This window comes from Mustela nivalis, assembly GCF_964662115.1.
Source record: "Mustela nivalis genome assembly, chromosome: 3".
NCBI classification, from domain to species: Eukaryota; Metazoa; Chordata; class Mammalia; order Carnivora; family Mustelidae; genus Mustela; species Mustela nivalis.
In genome coordinates, this window is record NC_139022.1 from 84,707,686 (window position 1) to 84,722,742 (window position 15,057).

At 38.1% G+C, this 15,057-nt stretch overlaps 2 protein-coding genes across 13 annotated transcripts in view; both read right to left on the reverse strand.

Moving 5' to 3' along the window:
• MARVELD2 (MARVEL domain containing 2) overlaps nucleotides 1–15,057 on the reverse strand; it is an 89,130-nt gene that overhangs the window by 51,644 nt on the left and 22,429 nt on the right. The window lies entirely within an intron of this gene.
• Nucleotides 1–15,057, reverse strand: part of RAD17 (RAD17 checkpoint clamp loader component) — a 42,059-nt gene that overhangs the window by 26,634 nt on the left and 368 nt on the right. For 2 of the 12 annotated variants that reach the window (XM_082722957.1, XM_082722952.1), the window contains exons 1-11: nucleotides 14,766–14,887; nucleotides 14,407–14,450; nucleotides 13,156–13,256; nucleotides 12,649–12,757; nucleotides 10,516–10,770; nucleotides 9,711–9,794; nucleotides 4,049–4,205; nucleotides 2,394–2,530; nucleotides 1,881–1,933; nucleotides 1,675–1,800; nucleotides 1,509–1,578 (exon numbers count right to left, since the gene is read on the reverse strand). In XM_082722957.1, the coding sequence (XP_082579083.1) occupies nucleotides 1,509–1,578; nucleotides 1,675–1,800; nucleotides 1,881–1,933; nucleotides 2,394–2,530; nucleotides 4,049–4,205; nucleotides 9,711–9,794; nucleotides 10,516–10,770; nucleotides 12,649–12,651 (885 nt within the window). In that variant the 5' untranslated portion in view covers nucleotides 12,652–12,757; nucleotides 13,156–13,256; nucleotides 14,407–14,450; nucleotides 14,766–14,887. Of the gene's footprint in view, nucleotides 1–1,508; nucleotides 1,579–1,674; nucleotides 1,801–1,880; nucleotides 1,934–2,393; nucleotides 2,531–4,048; nucleotides 4,206–9,710; nucleotides 9,795–10,515; nucleotides 10,771–12,648; nucleotides 13,565–14,406; nucleotides 14,451–14,765; nucleotides 14,908–15,057 lie in introns of those variants that run through there. The other 10 variants (XR_014309522.1, XM_082722951.1, XM_082722958.1 and 7 more) reach the window with 9 other exon arrangements.

Here is a 15,057-nt window from a genome sequence, read left to right on the forward strand (position 1 = left end):
ACAGAGAGAGAGATCACAAGTAGGCAGAGAGGCAGGCAGAAAGAGAAGAAGAAAGAAGCTCCCTGCTGAGCAGAGAACCTGATGCAGGGCTTGACCCCAGGGCCCTGAGACCATGATCCAAGCCGAAGGGAGGCCCAACCTCCTGAGCCACCTAGGTGCCCCTAAGGACTTAGTCTTAAAAAAAGTTTTGAGTTGGGGCGCCTGGGTGGCTCAGTGGGTTAAGCCGCTGCCTTCGGCTCAGGTCATGGTCTCAGCGTCCTGGGATCGAGCCCCGCATCGGGCTCTCTGCTCCGCAGGGAGCCTGCTTCCCTTTCTCTCTGCCTGCCTCTCTGCCTATTTGTGATCTCTGTCTGTCAAATAAATAAATAAAATCTTTAAAAAAAAAAAAAAAGTTTTGAGTTAATGTGGTAAGGTGCTATGATGTTGATTATGTTTATTCTCAATGTTTGTTTAATAAATATTTAAAAGCTCAAATTTATAGTTATGTTCCTGATACAGAATGTAGTTTTTTTTTTAAAAAAGACATTAAAAAAACACATCACAAGTAATCCTACCATCCAGAACCAATCACCCTCAGCATTTTTATGTACTTTCTTCTAGTATGTACAGGTTCAAGTACATATGTGCATTCTGCTGTTACTGAAAATGTTTTAGCACAGTGAAATGGAGTTAGAATGAACTTCCAACCTATCTGATACGTAATAGTTGTGGGATATTATGAAGTTATTCCCCCACCCAAAAGTTATTTCCTTATCTGTAAAATAGGGATTATGTACCAGTTTTGTATGGTTGTGGTGAGATTTAATAAGATCAAGTATGTAAAAATATTCTGTATAGTGCCTGACATACAATGACCTGAGCCAAAGGGAGAGGCTTTAACCCACTGAGACACCCAGGCGCCCCCGGGAAACAGTTTCTTTCTTTTTTTTTTTTAAGATTTTATTTATTTATTTGTCAGAGAGAGAGAGAGAGCACAGGCAGAATGGCAGGCAGAGTCAGAGGGAGAGGCAGGCTCCCTGCGGGGCAAGGAGCCGGATGTGGGACTCGATCCCAGGACACTGGGATCATGACCTGAGCCGAAGGCAGCTGCTCAACCAACTGAGCCACCCAGGCGTCCCAGGAAACAATTTCTTGACAATAGACACAATTTATAGCACTGAGCCAAGCAAAGGGAAATTTACCTCAATGTGAAACAGAAAACTAGGTTTAATAATAGAGAAATGTAAGGATTTTTAAAAATCAGTATTTCCTGCCTTTTCAAGAATGACAGGCCTGATGAATATAAGCAAATATTTGGCTCAGTGGGTTAAAGCCTCCGCCTTCGGCTCAGGTCATGATCCCAGGGTCCTGGGATTGAACCCCGCATGGTGCTCTCTGCTTGGCAGGGAGCCTGCTTCCTCCTCTCTCTCTGCCTGCCTCTCTGCCTACTTGTGATCTCTGTCAAACAAATAAATAAAATGTTTAAAAAAAAAAAAAGATTCAGATTAATCAGTTCTTAAGAGACTTACCTTGTTAGCTTCCACTGTCACTATTCGATTAAGAAATTTCATCATAATTGTTGGTGCCACAGGGTTAAAACTGTTAAAAAGGTATTTTAAAGAAAAATAGTGGTTAAATGATCAATTTAAAAATATAACATGTATATAAGCTTATAAGCAGAAATTTCATTCTTACCTAATGTTTGCTATAGCACACTCTTCCTGAATTTCTTTGGGAAACAATAACCTCTGATTATTATCTCCACTGAGACTGTCAGAAATTATAAATATTAGAGGACATCGACCAGTGTGCACATATTTCCTAGAATAAAGTACAGCAATGTTTAAATACAAGCTAATGCCATTTAATTCAAAGTTTGAGAAAACTTCACTGAAACTCACCTGAGAATTTCATGTAAAGTATGAGAATCTCGATAAAACTGGTTAGGTAAATCCTATCGAAAAATGGTAAATATTACTCAGTTATATTATTGTGTAAGTTTATGTAAGACTTGTATTTACCAAATTAGAGAAAAAATGTTATATATACAATTCAGAAATTAAGGAAAACATGAAAAAGTGGATTACTAAACAGTAAAATCCATCAGTAGGAAACCCAATTTTCATTCAAATTTCTTAGGATCACTACGAGTTACAGTATTTTCACTAAAAACATCATTTGCCAAATAATTTTTTGCTTTTCTATACTGAAGACATTAAAATTTTAAAGTTCATTTACTTATAGCTTCTATTCAAGTTTACTGAAAAAGACCTGAGGTTTCCGCTATCACTGAGCTTTTACATTACATTTTACCACTATTAATACCATGGAGAGAGTTAATGCCCCTATCAATAAGATATATCTTGCAATTATTTACTCAATAGTTACAGCAGGATCTCAAAATCTGTCCGTACTTCAATGAGAATTATCCTTTTATCAGTTCTTAGATCATCTCCAAGCATTTGTAGTTTGTTATACTTTGTTGCTCTTAGTAGAAACTCTTTAAAAACTGCTATCTGAGACTGGTAGGGAAACACATGGAAGCTGGATTCTGAAAAAAAAATTTAACACTTTTACTTTCAACAAATTATGTATACATCAAAATTACACACCTAACTAACACACACATATACATTACTGATTACATTCACATATACCTGAAGCTTACAACATTGTAGATTTTTTTTATTTAGGCAAAGCTGTACAAATTTAAAATAGGATATTCATGGGGCGCCTGGGTGGCTCAGTGGGTTAAAGCCTCTGCCTTCGGCTCAGGTCATGATCCCAGGGTTGTGGGATATAGCCCCGCATTGGGCTCTCTGCTCAGCAGGGAGCCTGCTTCCTCCACTTTCTCTCTCTGCCTGCCTCTCTGCCTACTTGTCATCTCTGTCAAATAAATAAATAAAATCTTTAATAAAATAAAATAGGATATTCATGGGGTGCCCAGGTGGCTCAGTGGGTTAAGCCTCTGCCTTTGGCTCAGGTCATGATCTCAGAGTCCTAGGATCGAGCCCCACACTGGGCTATCTGATCAGCAGGGAGCCTGCATCCCCCTCTCTCTCTGCCTGCCTCTCTGCCTACTTCTGATCTCTCTCTCTGTCAAATAAATATATAAAATATTTTTAAAAATAAAATAAAATTGGATATGCATTTCAAAAAACAAGAGTCATCATGGACCACAATGAATTTTCTATAACAATGAATGTAATATGGAATTAACTGACTTTAGAACACAGTTGCTAATATAATAGTCACACAACTGGTAAAAACATTTACATCTTTGCCTATACAATAAAAAACTCCAAATGAGTGTGTTGATGACGAATCAATTAGTCAGACTTAATCCTTAAAGAATCCCATTCTTTTGGGGCACCTGGGTAGCTCAGTGGGTTAAAGCCTCTGCCTTCTGCTCAGGTCATGATCTCAGGGTCCTGGGATCAAGCCCTGCATCGGGCTTTCTGCTCAGTGGGGAGCCTGCTTCCCCCTCCCTCTCTCTCTGCCTCTCTGCCTACTTTGATCTCTGTCAAATAAATAAATAAAATCTTTAAAAAAAAGAATCCCATTCTCCTCTACTAGAAGCAAGCTTCCCTTCTTCTCAAAGTATTTCTGTCTGAAACTTGGAAGTAGGAAAGAAAATGGTCTCATATGGTTTCATCTGATCGCTACTCTCATTTTGTGAACCTACTGATAGTGGGTAGATGTCAATCTAGCATAGGAGTGACAACATATATTTTCGCACAAAAACATATACCCAGGGGCGCCTGGGTGGCTCAGTCATTAAGCCTTTGCCTTCAGCTCACGTCATGATCCCAGGGCCCGGGGATCAACCCCCACATCAGGTTCCCTGGTCAATGAGCCTGTTTCTCCCTCTCCCTCTACCTGTAGCTTCACCTACTGTGCCCTATCTCTGTGTCAAATAAATTTTTAAAATCTTAAAAACAAAACAAAACAAAAAACATACCCAAAAGGATCTTAGGAATCTCAAGAATATAGTTGGGGAGGTTACTTCAAACCTCCTTCAAACATAGACTTTTCCCACTATTTCTACCACGTTCATAGCTAACCTTACCAGGATTAAGTATCTCCTTGAAATCATCTTTTTGGAAGTCTGGTAAAATTGGATTAATCCACTCTTGTACTTGAATACCATGCTCCTTTGATAGTATTTTTAGAGTTGTTGTTTTCCCACATCCAGGAGGACCTGTTATTAATAAAATAGATCCACCCTAAAACCAAATACAAATATAAATCAAATATCAAAATCACACACACACAAAATCGAAATCACTGGAATGCTAGAATATTATGTTTGAATTTTTTTATGTTTGAATTTTCTTTCAAATATTACATCCATAAAGATTTACTAAATATCTGGGGGCGCCTGGGTAGCTCAGTGGGTTGAGCCGCTGCCTTTGGCTCAGGTCATGGTCTCAAGGTCCTGGGATCGAGTCCCACATCGGGCTCTCTGCTCAGCAGGGAGCCTGCTTCCCTCTCTCTCTGCCTGCCTCTCCATCTACTTGTGATTTCTGTCAAATAAATACATAAAATCTTAAAAAAAAAAAAAGATTTACTAAATATCTGAAATAAGCTAACTTTTACACAGATGTTACCTAGATTATACCAGCTTTAGATGAAAGAGAATAATCTTATTTCTTCAACTTTAAGCATAACTTCTGATAGTTCTTCAATTCTTACACTATGTCTCTCCCAAGGACTACTGAGTAGCCAAATTAAAACAACTAAACTTCAGCTAGACTAAGGAGATAATGTCTGAAACAAGTATTTTTAGAGGTTACCTGAACTCAAAATTCAAACTTAATACAGATCTCTTTGGATTATATGCTTTAGTATTAAACAAGTATAATATTCTGATGGGAAATGTAGGATATCAGAATCGTTACAAAATGTGTCTTAAGAAATATATTTTCCAGGGTGCCTGGGTGGCTCAATTGGTTAACCAATTGCCTTTGGCTCAGGTCATGATCCCGGAGTTCCAGGATTGAGTCCCACATCGGGGTTCCAGCTCCATGGGTAGTCTGCTTTTCCCACTGACCTTCTCCCCTCTCATGCTCTCTCTCAAATAAATAAATAAAATCTTTAAGAAAAAAAAGAAAAATATTTTCCAGAGATAGAACTCCAAAGAGAGACTATAGGTTGTGGGTCATAATAATATCTCCTCGTGTAATAAATCTGATAAAAAAAAAAGTTAAAGTAAAAAATATATCAGGGGAAGATGATCTCCTACATTCCCTGGTGGGCTATAATCCTTGCTCAGCTGTTTACCTTTACTAACTAATGCAAATAAGGGACCTTGTACATGGCCCCAGAGGACAACCCATCCTACTTTTTAAAATGTATGAGTGCAGGAGTTATAGTGATATTAGCCATGACTTTAATGATTAAATAATATATATTAAATATGGTGTCTCTGATCAAATACAGAAAACAAGGTTATATATTGATGAGTTGATGTAAAGGTGACCAAATAAAGACTGTTTTGCAGGAATCTAAATCCTTACTTCTCTTTGGAACTATGACTCAGTATTTGCTTACTATTTCTAGTAACTTTACAGGGCGTACCTAATGTAAATAATGAGAACTGACTACTTCCAAGGAGATTTAAAAAAAAAGAGGATGATCAAACACACCCATGCATGTTTCTTTTTCTTTCTTCTTCTTCTTTTTTTTTAAGATTTTAATTTATTTATTTGACACAGAGAGAGATCACAATTAGGCAGAGAGGCAGGCGGGGGGGCGGGGGAAGCAGGCTCCCTGCTGAGCAGAGAGCCCGACACAGGGCTCAATCCCAGGACCCCGAGATCATGACCTGGGAGTCACCCAGGTGCCCTCCATGTATGTTTCTTATATAATAAAGTGCCTTATTTTTTGACAGAGTGAGTAGAGCCACATAGCAAAAGTTTTGCTTCCAGTAAGTGGGAGATAGTCTATGAGAACACTAAAACGTGAAGACTTTTGTTAATGTTCTCATTGTCTACATTACAATAGGCTTTTCTTCATTGTTTTAAATTGAAGTAAAAATGGCATATAGTATCCTAATAGTTTGTACATCATAGTGATTCAATATTTTTATGTCTTACAAAATGATTGTAAGTCTAGTTATCATGTCACTATATAAAGTTACTACAATATTACTGACTATATCCACTATGCTGTACATTACATTTCCATCACACTGTTAACAGTTTTACTATATTCTGAAAATGCTGCTCTGAAAAATTAAATTAAGTATTTTAAGTACTTACAATAAATTTAAGAAAAAATAATTTTAGCTTGTCCACAGAAAAATCTATACATTGTCAAAAACGGGAGGGCGGGCTGCCTGGGTGGCTCAGTGGGTTAAAGCCTCTGCCTTCGGCTCAGGTCATGATCTCAAGGTCCTGGGATCAAGCCCCGAGTCCGGCTCTCTACTCAGCAGGGAGCCTGCTTCCCTTCCTCTCTCTCTGCCTGTCTCTCTGCCTACTTGTGAACTCTGTCAAATGAATAAATAAAAAATCTTAAAAAAAAAAAATGCTTAAGCATCTGCCTTCAGTTTAGATCATGATCCCAGGGTCGTGGCATTGAGTCCCATGTGGGGAAACCTTGCTCAGCAGGGAGCCTGTTTCTCCCACTGCCTGCTGCTCCCCCCACTGCCTGCTACTCCCCCTGCTCGTGTTCTGACAAATAAATAAATAAAATCTTTAAAAATATTTTTCTTGAATAAAAATGTCTTATAATTATTGACATCATTGAACTTTTATATAATAGAGTATACATGGGCCCCTAGGTGGCTCAGCAGGTTAAAGCCTCTGCCTGCAGCCCAGGTCATGATCCCAGGGTCCTGGGATCGAGCCCCGAATCAGGCTCTCTGCTCAGTGCAGAGCCTGTTTCTCTCTCTCTCTCTCTGCCTGCCTCTCTGCCTACTTGTGTTCTCTGAGCCCCGCATCGGGCTCTCTGCTCAGTGCAGAGCCTGCATCTCTCTCTCTCTGCCTGCCTCTCTCCCTACTTGTGTTCTCTGTCAAATAAATAAATAAAATCTTTAAAAAAAAAAAAAAGAGTATACAACTGGTGAGAGTTCAACTTCTTAGCGGGAAGATTTTATTTTTATTTTTTTTTAAGATTTTATTTATTTGTCAGAGAGAGTGGGGGGAAGAGGGAGAGAGAAAGAATGCACACAAGCAGGGGGAATGGCAGGCAGAGGGAGAAGCAAACTCCTGCTGAGCAACGAAACTGATGAAACACTCGATGGACCCTAAGACCCCTAACCAACCGAGCCACACAGATGTCCCAATAAATGAAATCCTGAAAAAAAAAAATCACCATTTCACAATCTTAACAAAATAACTGATTCAGGCAAGGACTGAAAATGGACACTAAAGCACTTACGTGAAAGGGGGAATTGGACTTTTTTTTAAAAAAAGATTTTATTATATTTATTTGACAGACAGAGATCACGAGTAGGCAGAACATTAGGTAGAGAGAGAGGGGGAAGCAGGCTCCCCGCCGAGCAGAGAGCCTGACGTGGGGCTCGATCCCAGGATCCTGGGACCATGACCCGAGCCGAAGGCAGAGACTTAACCCACTGAGCCACCCAGGCACCCCGGGAATTGGACATTTAACATTGTGAAATTATCTCCCTATAGATTATGTGGCAGTCGCAAGGGAAAATTACTTCATAATGAAGATTTCTGACTATTACTGGAGCTCCTGAGTGGCTCAGTAGCTTATGTGTCTGCCTTTGGCTGAGGTCATGAGTCCTGGGACTGAGCCCCCAGTTGGGCTCCCTACTTAGTGGGGAGCCTGCTTCTTCCTTTCCCCGCCTCTCGCTCATGCTCTATCTCTCTAATAAATGAATAAAATCTTTAAAAAAAGAAAGATTTTTACTATTATTTCCTTAATTTAGTAATCAAAGTTAACATGAAAAACAGGAGAACCAAACATATTTTCTGATATGGTGCAATATAAAACATACACCACGACCTAAAAAGTATTCTTAAAAAATGTTCAACTGAGTCAAATCAAACCCTTGATTCAAACTTCCAAGCCACAGGAAATGGAAGATAGAAGAACAGGTTAGTCATCATGAAGAGGAAACAACCTGACAAATCTAGAAGGTTAGGGTTCTACACGTCACCTGGCCTGGACTCTCTGGTAAGTCAATGTCTTAGAGTAAAAAAGAGGGTGAAAGAGGATCGTTCTAGATTTTAAAAGACCTAAGGGGTGTAACAATCAAAAGCAACATGTAGTCCTTGATTAGATCCTGGTTGTAACAAATCCACTATAAATAATATTTTGCAGACAAATAGAGAAATGTGAATATGAAATGAGCATTAGATAACATTATCTAACATAACACTAGATAATTTTGTTAGAATAATATATATATAATGGAATACTATGCAGCCATCAAAAGAAATGAAATCTTGCCATTTGCAACGACGTGGATGGAACTAGAGGGTATTATGCTGACCGAAATAAGTCAATTAGAGAAAGACAATCATCATATGATCTCCCTGATATCAGGAATTTGAGAGGCAAAGTGGGTGGTTTGGGGGTTAGGGAAGGAAAAAATGAAACAAGATGGGATCGGGATGGAGACAAACCATAAGAGACTCTTAATCTCACAAAACAGAGGGTTGCCGGGGGGAGGAGGGTAGGGAGAGGGTGGTTGGGTTATAGACATTGGGGAGGGTATGTGCTATGGTGAGTGCTGTGAAGTGCGTAAGCCTGATGATTAACAAACCTGCAACCTGGGGCTAAAAATACATTATATGTTAATTTAAAAAAAAAAAAAAAGAGTATTCTTCATAATATCATTCCATGTTTGTCCATGTTTGAAATTTTCTATATTAAAAAACTAACAAAAAGATTAAAAAAAAGAATAATGGTATATACAGTCAATTAGGAAAGTGCTTTATTTTTAAAAAAGAGGTATATGGATATTTCTAGAAGTCTGACTAAAACGTCACATATTCATAATTGAAAATACTTTAAAATACTTAAGAGTGAAAATGAGGTATATAGTAGGCATAAGACTATTCATTTATTATTCTACTTTACTTTACTTTTGAAGAATCTCAAAATAAAGTTTAAAAAGAGAGAAAAAAATATTCTAGCTTGAAGGCTAAAAGTAATTACAGAAGTAGGAAGTGAAACAAAAAACATCAGCCTTAAAATGAATGATGACTGTTTTAGGCTGTATTTAGTACAAAACTAATATGTAATTTGCCTGCTTGCTTCAGCATGAGATAATCTGATGTGCTAAATATACTGGCACCCTAACGAGTTCATTAATGATGATGATGAGACATAAGTGGGTAAAAGAAGTTTAAGAAAGAAACTCAAAATCTCTGAGTCTTTTGGTGAAGTGTGTAGGAGTAAATAAAAGACTTTTTTATTGTAGGTGATTTGGACTTAACAAAGTCAACATAAAAGTTTAATTTCTGGAAGAGTGGGTGGTTCAGTTAGTTAAACATCTGCCTTCAGCTCAGGTCATGATCCCAGAGTCCTGAGATCAAGCCCTGCATCAGGCTCTCTGCTCCATGGGGAACTTGCCTTTCCCTCTCCCTCTGCCTGCCACCTCCCCTGCTTGTGCACATGCACACTCTGTCAAATCAAGCAATCAATCTTAAAAAAAAAAAAAAAAAGAAAAAAGTTTAATTTCTTACAACCAACTATAAAACAGAGAAACATTTGATGTTATATATTTTAAAACACATTTCTTATTCAGTTACCTGTTTTGGTTGCCTTTCTAAGACTTTAGCTTTTAACCAGGTTTCAACTTCTTCAATTTTCTTTTTATGCACAGCAAGTTCATGCTAAAAATTTCAAGTTTAGAACAAATTTTAACTCAAGGATTTTTGGTACAGCAGCCCACATTAATCTAAATTAAGCATTTTCAATGAAGAAAACTAGCAAACAACATGATAAGAGAATTTAAAAGTCTTTGCTATTATACTTCATCTTTTATATTGAAAAATTCTGGGGGTGCCTGGGTGGCTCAGTGGGTTAAAGACTGCCTTCGGCTCAGGTCATGATCCCATGGTCCTGGGATTGAGCCCCACATCGGACTCTCTGCTTGGCAGGGAGCCTGCTTCCCTTCCTCTCTCTCTGCCTGCCTGTCTGCCTACTTGTGATCTCTGTCAAATAAATAAATAAAATCTTAAAAAAAAAAAAAAATTCTATCCTTAACACTGATACCATTGTCTGAGAATTTGGGGCAGGTTGGGAATTACAAAACTTTAAAATCCTGACATACATTTTTGGGAAGGGAATAAATAGGGAGAGATATCACGTTTAAGAAAATAAACAGATCAATTCTATGTTGGGATTAAATTAAATCTATGATAAATAACCAACGATACAATTTCAGAATAACTTGAAAAATGCTGAGCCATGGAACATAAAAAAAAACTATGAATTACTGGTTTTTTTTCCTAATTCATTTAGAAAGATTTTTATGAGTAATAATCTGAAAATATATATTTCTCTCCTTCCTGAAATTGCATTATATATACTTGTTTGCATCCTTTTTAGTACCTGAGTTTCTGGCTTGTATTTATCCACCCATGGTTCATTTTCAGACAGATATTCTTTTGAATTCTCAAGACCATAAGTCTTTTCTGAGGAAGATGGCTTTTCTCTTTTTCTAGCTGGAAATCTGCTATTGTCTAATCTGGAAGGCACATTTTTCCTTCTGTGACTTGAGTTATTCACACCTAATGATGTGGCAGTAATAGAGATGCCTGTATTCTCTGAAAAATCATCAAACGATGGGTCCACCCAGTCTGTTACCTGAAAAAAAAAGAAATCATGTAAATATTAAATTATCTACCTCTATTCCCTATATAAGTAAACTACCCTCTATAAAAAACCATATTCACATATCTGCAACATTTTATTTTTATTTTTTTAGACGATTTTATTTATTTGTCAGAGAGAGAGAGTGCACACAAGCAGGGGGAGCAACAGGCAGAGAGAAGCAGGCTCTCCCCTGAGCAAGGAGCCTGATGTGGGACTTGATCCCAGGACCCTGAGATCATGACATGAGCCAAAGGCAGATGCTTAACCAACCTAGCCACCCAGGCGTCCCTATCTGCAACATTTTAAATCAAAACTTCACAAATTAGTTCTTTAAGTAAAACTGGCATATACATATTAGTTATTTTTTTACTTCATGGTAAGAATATATGCATACTTGTCTGCTTCACCAGGGTAATAACAAATGCCATATAAAGGAATATAGAATATAAACTTAATTCTTTTTACTAATCTTCCTAGTATAGAATAGGCTGATTCTTCTTAAGCTCATTTGTAGGACTAAAACAGAAATACTAAAAATTACGTGCCAAAAAAGAAGCAAAACAAAGAAATAAAATATTATTTTAAGCATATATAACTGTAAGAAGAATAAAACTTCTGTTTTGACCAGGTAATTAATTCACAAACTAAGAACCACTGCAGATATCCAAATAATCTCTTATCAGCTTCAGGACTTTGAGAAGATACAGCCCAAGAATCCTGATGGTATGGATAATTTGTAAATATGACCTGATTTTATTCTCTTCAGCCCATAAAGCAAATAGTATTTTCATAAAGGGAGGCAGGCTTTCCAGGCAGGAGGACTTATTTCCCAGATTTGTCTAAGAAAACAGAACTGGGATAATAGAACAGCAAAATCAATGGTTCTACTTCACGTTCTTCTGTATTTTTGAGAAATTGCTGATCTCTCTGCATTTCCTCCATCATTCCCTTTCCTTTAGAATCCTCTGTAAGTATACACAGATGAAGATGATGAATTCAGCTATTTAAAACTAAAAATACTTCGGTGTGTTTAAAAGGTTTTTTTGGGAACAAAAATTTTTATGATGAATTTTCTTAACATTCCTGAAGTATAAATCTAGAAAAACCTAGCTTAGTATGTGGCTTTTGAAATTCCTTGGCTGCCTAATAAAGGGGAACCAAGATTATATTTTCCTTGAAGAACACTTAGCCATAGTTGTGAACTATTTACTAGACAATGCTAAGGAAAAGCAAGCTGGGGTTTAGAACTATCTGAGGAATGAAAGTCACACTTCATTCCCCCTTTAAAGACAGAAGGTTAGGAATACTATCACCAATAAGTAAAGAAATGAAGACCTGTGGGAAAAAATTTCAGTCACAGCCTAAAAATTCATTTCTCAAAAAAAAAAAAAAAAAAAAATTCATTTCTCCTTCTTCAAAAGACTGTCGACAGTACTACAATTTTGGCTCCTCATCTGTTTTTAAGAGTTTAGGGGCACCCGGGTGGCTCAGTTAAGAATCTGCCTTCGGCTCAGGCCGTGATCCCGGGGTCCTGGGATTGAGCCTTGCATCGAGCTCCTGCTAACCAGGGAGCCTGCTTCTCCCTCTGCCCCTCCTCTCTCCTTTTCTCAAATAAATAAAATCTAAAAAACAAACAAGAGTACTTAGGGGCACCTGGGTGGCTCTGTCAGTTGAGCTTGAACTTTTGGTTTCAGCTCAGGTTGTGATCTCAAGGTCATGAAATGGAGCCCCCCAGAGTTGGGCTCCACACTCAGCACAGAGTCTGTTTAAGACTGCCTCTGCCCTTCCCCACCCCCTGACCCTGGCTCGCACAGGTTCTCTCTCCCAAAATAAATACATCTTAAAAGAAAGAAAAAAAAGTAAAAATACCATGTTATAGTAAAACTTTTGATAGCATATCTGATCTTGCAATTCTGATCTGTAAGTTATTTATACATTTTATAGTTTTATATCTTGCATAAACATGGAGTCCTATTTACTGAGGAAAAAAGAAACACCAAAAATTAATAATTTACTTAAGATCAGAGAAAAATAAGACCCACCAGTATGAAAATAACTACCCAACAAATAAGCATGATACTGACTGACCCCGTCCTACCCTATCACTAGCCTTGCTAAGAACTGGCACTCTAAAACATGATATTTAAGTGGCAGGCCTTGTGGTTAAGCTTTATTTTTATTTATCTGTTTTTTTAAAGATGTTATTTATTCATTTGAAAGAGAAAGAGACAGTAAGGAGAGGGGCAGATGGAGAGGGAGAGAAAAGGAGAGAATCCCAAACAAACCCAGCACTGAGTGCAGAGACTGCCAGAGCTCCATCCCACAACCCTGAAATTATGACCTGAGCCATAACCAAGAGTCAGATGCTCAACTAACAGTGCCACTGTTGCCCCTCATTGTTACGCTGTAATACTATGACTCATGTTTTTCTTTCTTCTATTGATCTTCCATGCAAGAGTTTTCAGCCTTTCTTCCAACTGAAATTGAAAACACTTTTTTTAAAAATTAAGATTGTACTTTTAGTCATTTCACACTTAATATTGCAATTTTTAGATCACCAGTTACAACAGATACTGTACACTATTACTTTGACGGCAATAACAAGTCATTAAAAACATACACAAAAACTATCCTTTCTTTTTGGGCAATTATTACATGGCCATTTTAGTATATCATACCTTTGTAGAAGATACCTTTGGTCTAAGAAAAGTTTTTGACATTATAAACTTTAATAGTTCCCATCCGTAGTATACAACCTGTAGTAATACATTAAAGTATAATTCACCTAAGGAAACAAAAAAAAAATTCTCAAATTAGGAAAACTATAAAAAAGAAATACAGTAATATAAACCAATATACTCTACAGTATGATAATGGCTCAAAAACTAATGAGAGGACATAGTAAACACAGGTGAAGAGGTCAAAATGCTAAAATAAAGTTTACTTTTAATCACTAGAACTGTCAAATAATCCACACGTGGTGGTATAAACAGTCTTTCATACGAACTCAACAATGTATTAGAGAAAATAGAAAAAATGCATTCGACATTTTGTGCAGCTTTTGTGCTGAAAATTAAAATTTCCCTCACTTCAAATCACAGTTCTAGGGTTTTTTTCTGCGAAATTTCAAAAAACCCTCACCATTTAACAAATTCAGATTTTCACTTACTTTGGAAAAAGACTATAAATCTAACTGTATATATTTTCTGTAAGTGTTCTTCTTACTTGAACATACTGGAAAATATGGGGACAATAATGTTTTCCGACTTTAATAATTATTCAATGTTTACATAAACTAATGAATTCACCAGTTTGAAGTGAGCTTGAAGCAAAGTTTTTTAAGGTCTGCAAATTTATAAATTGGAAGGTGTATATGGATTTTAAGGTTTGGACACACATATGTTACATAACGTGAAAAGATTCCATACACGAAAAAATAAATTTTACTCACACACACACACACACACACACACTGTTCACGATTAAAAAGGTTTTTGCTTTGGAGATTCAAAGAGATACATGGGTGGGGAAAAAAACACTTGTTGGTTGTCAGGTCGAAATAAAAGACGCAGACTGTTTTTACGGTCAGGACTCCAGTCGCTCTTTAAAAACAAGACTGACAATTACCTCCTTTAAAAAAGAAGATAACTGTCCCAGATGATGTCAGGTTCCTGAAATGAGATGTCAGAGGTAGAAAAGACCTTCAAGAATATTTCTAGTCTACCCACCACCCGCCCTCACACACTGGACTGGCGATACTAAGCCCAGACACTCGTCCAGCGTAAAGTTACTAATCAGCGGAGAGCGAAGAAGATCTCGCCATGTCCCCACGCCAGGCCAGAATTTTGCACCCCCACCCTCCAACCCCAAATGGAATGGGCAGGTCGGGAGGAGGAGCGAAAACAGATCGGGGAGGCGTGAAGGCAGAGATGGGTTCGCGTCTCCAAAACATACATAGACCAAAGCCGCAATCGCGGCGGCCTTACTTTCCGGGAGCTGCATCCCCTCGTGGCGGGAGAGGAGTGGAGGAGCCAGACAGACTTTGCTCCAGCGGAAAGGCAAGTACCTGGCCCTAGCCAGGCTCAGCGCCGAGCCTCTCGGAGGTCCCGCCTCCCGGGGACCTTCTAGCCGGTCGGCGCTTCCGCGACACAGGCAGAAGGGCAGCCGCCAACGGCTCCGGTGGCTTAGGCTTCTACCGCACTGCCTGACCCAAATCCAGGACCCGACCTGTGCCCCTGCCTTGGACTCCGCGCTGCAAGCGTGCTATAGAAGGCCAGG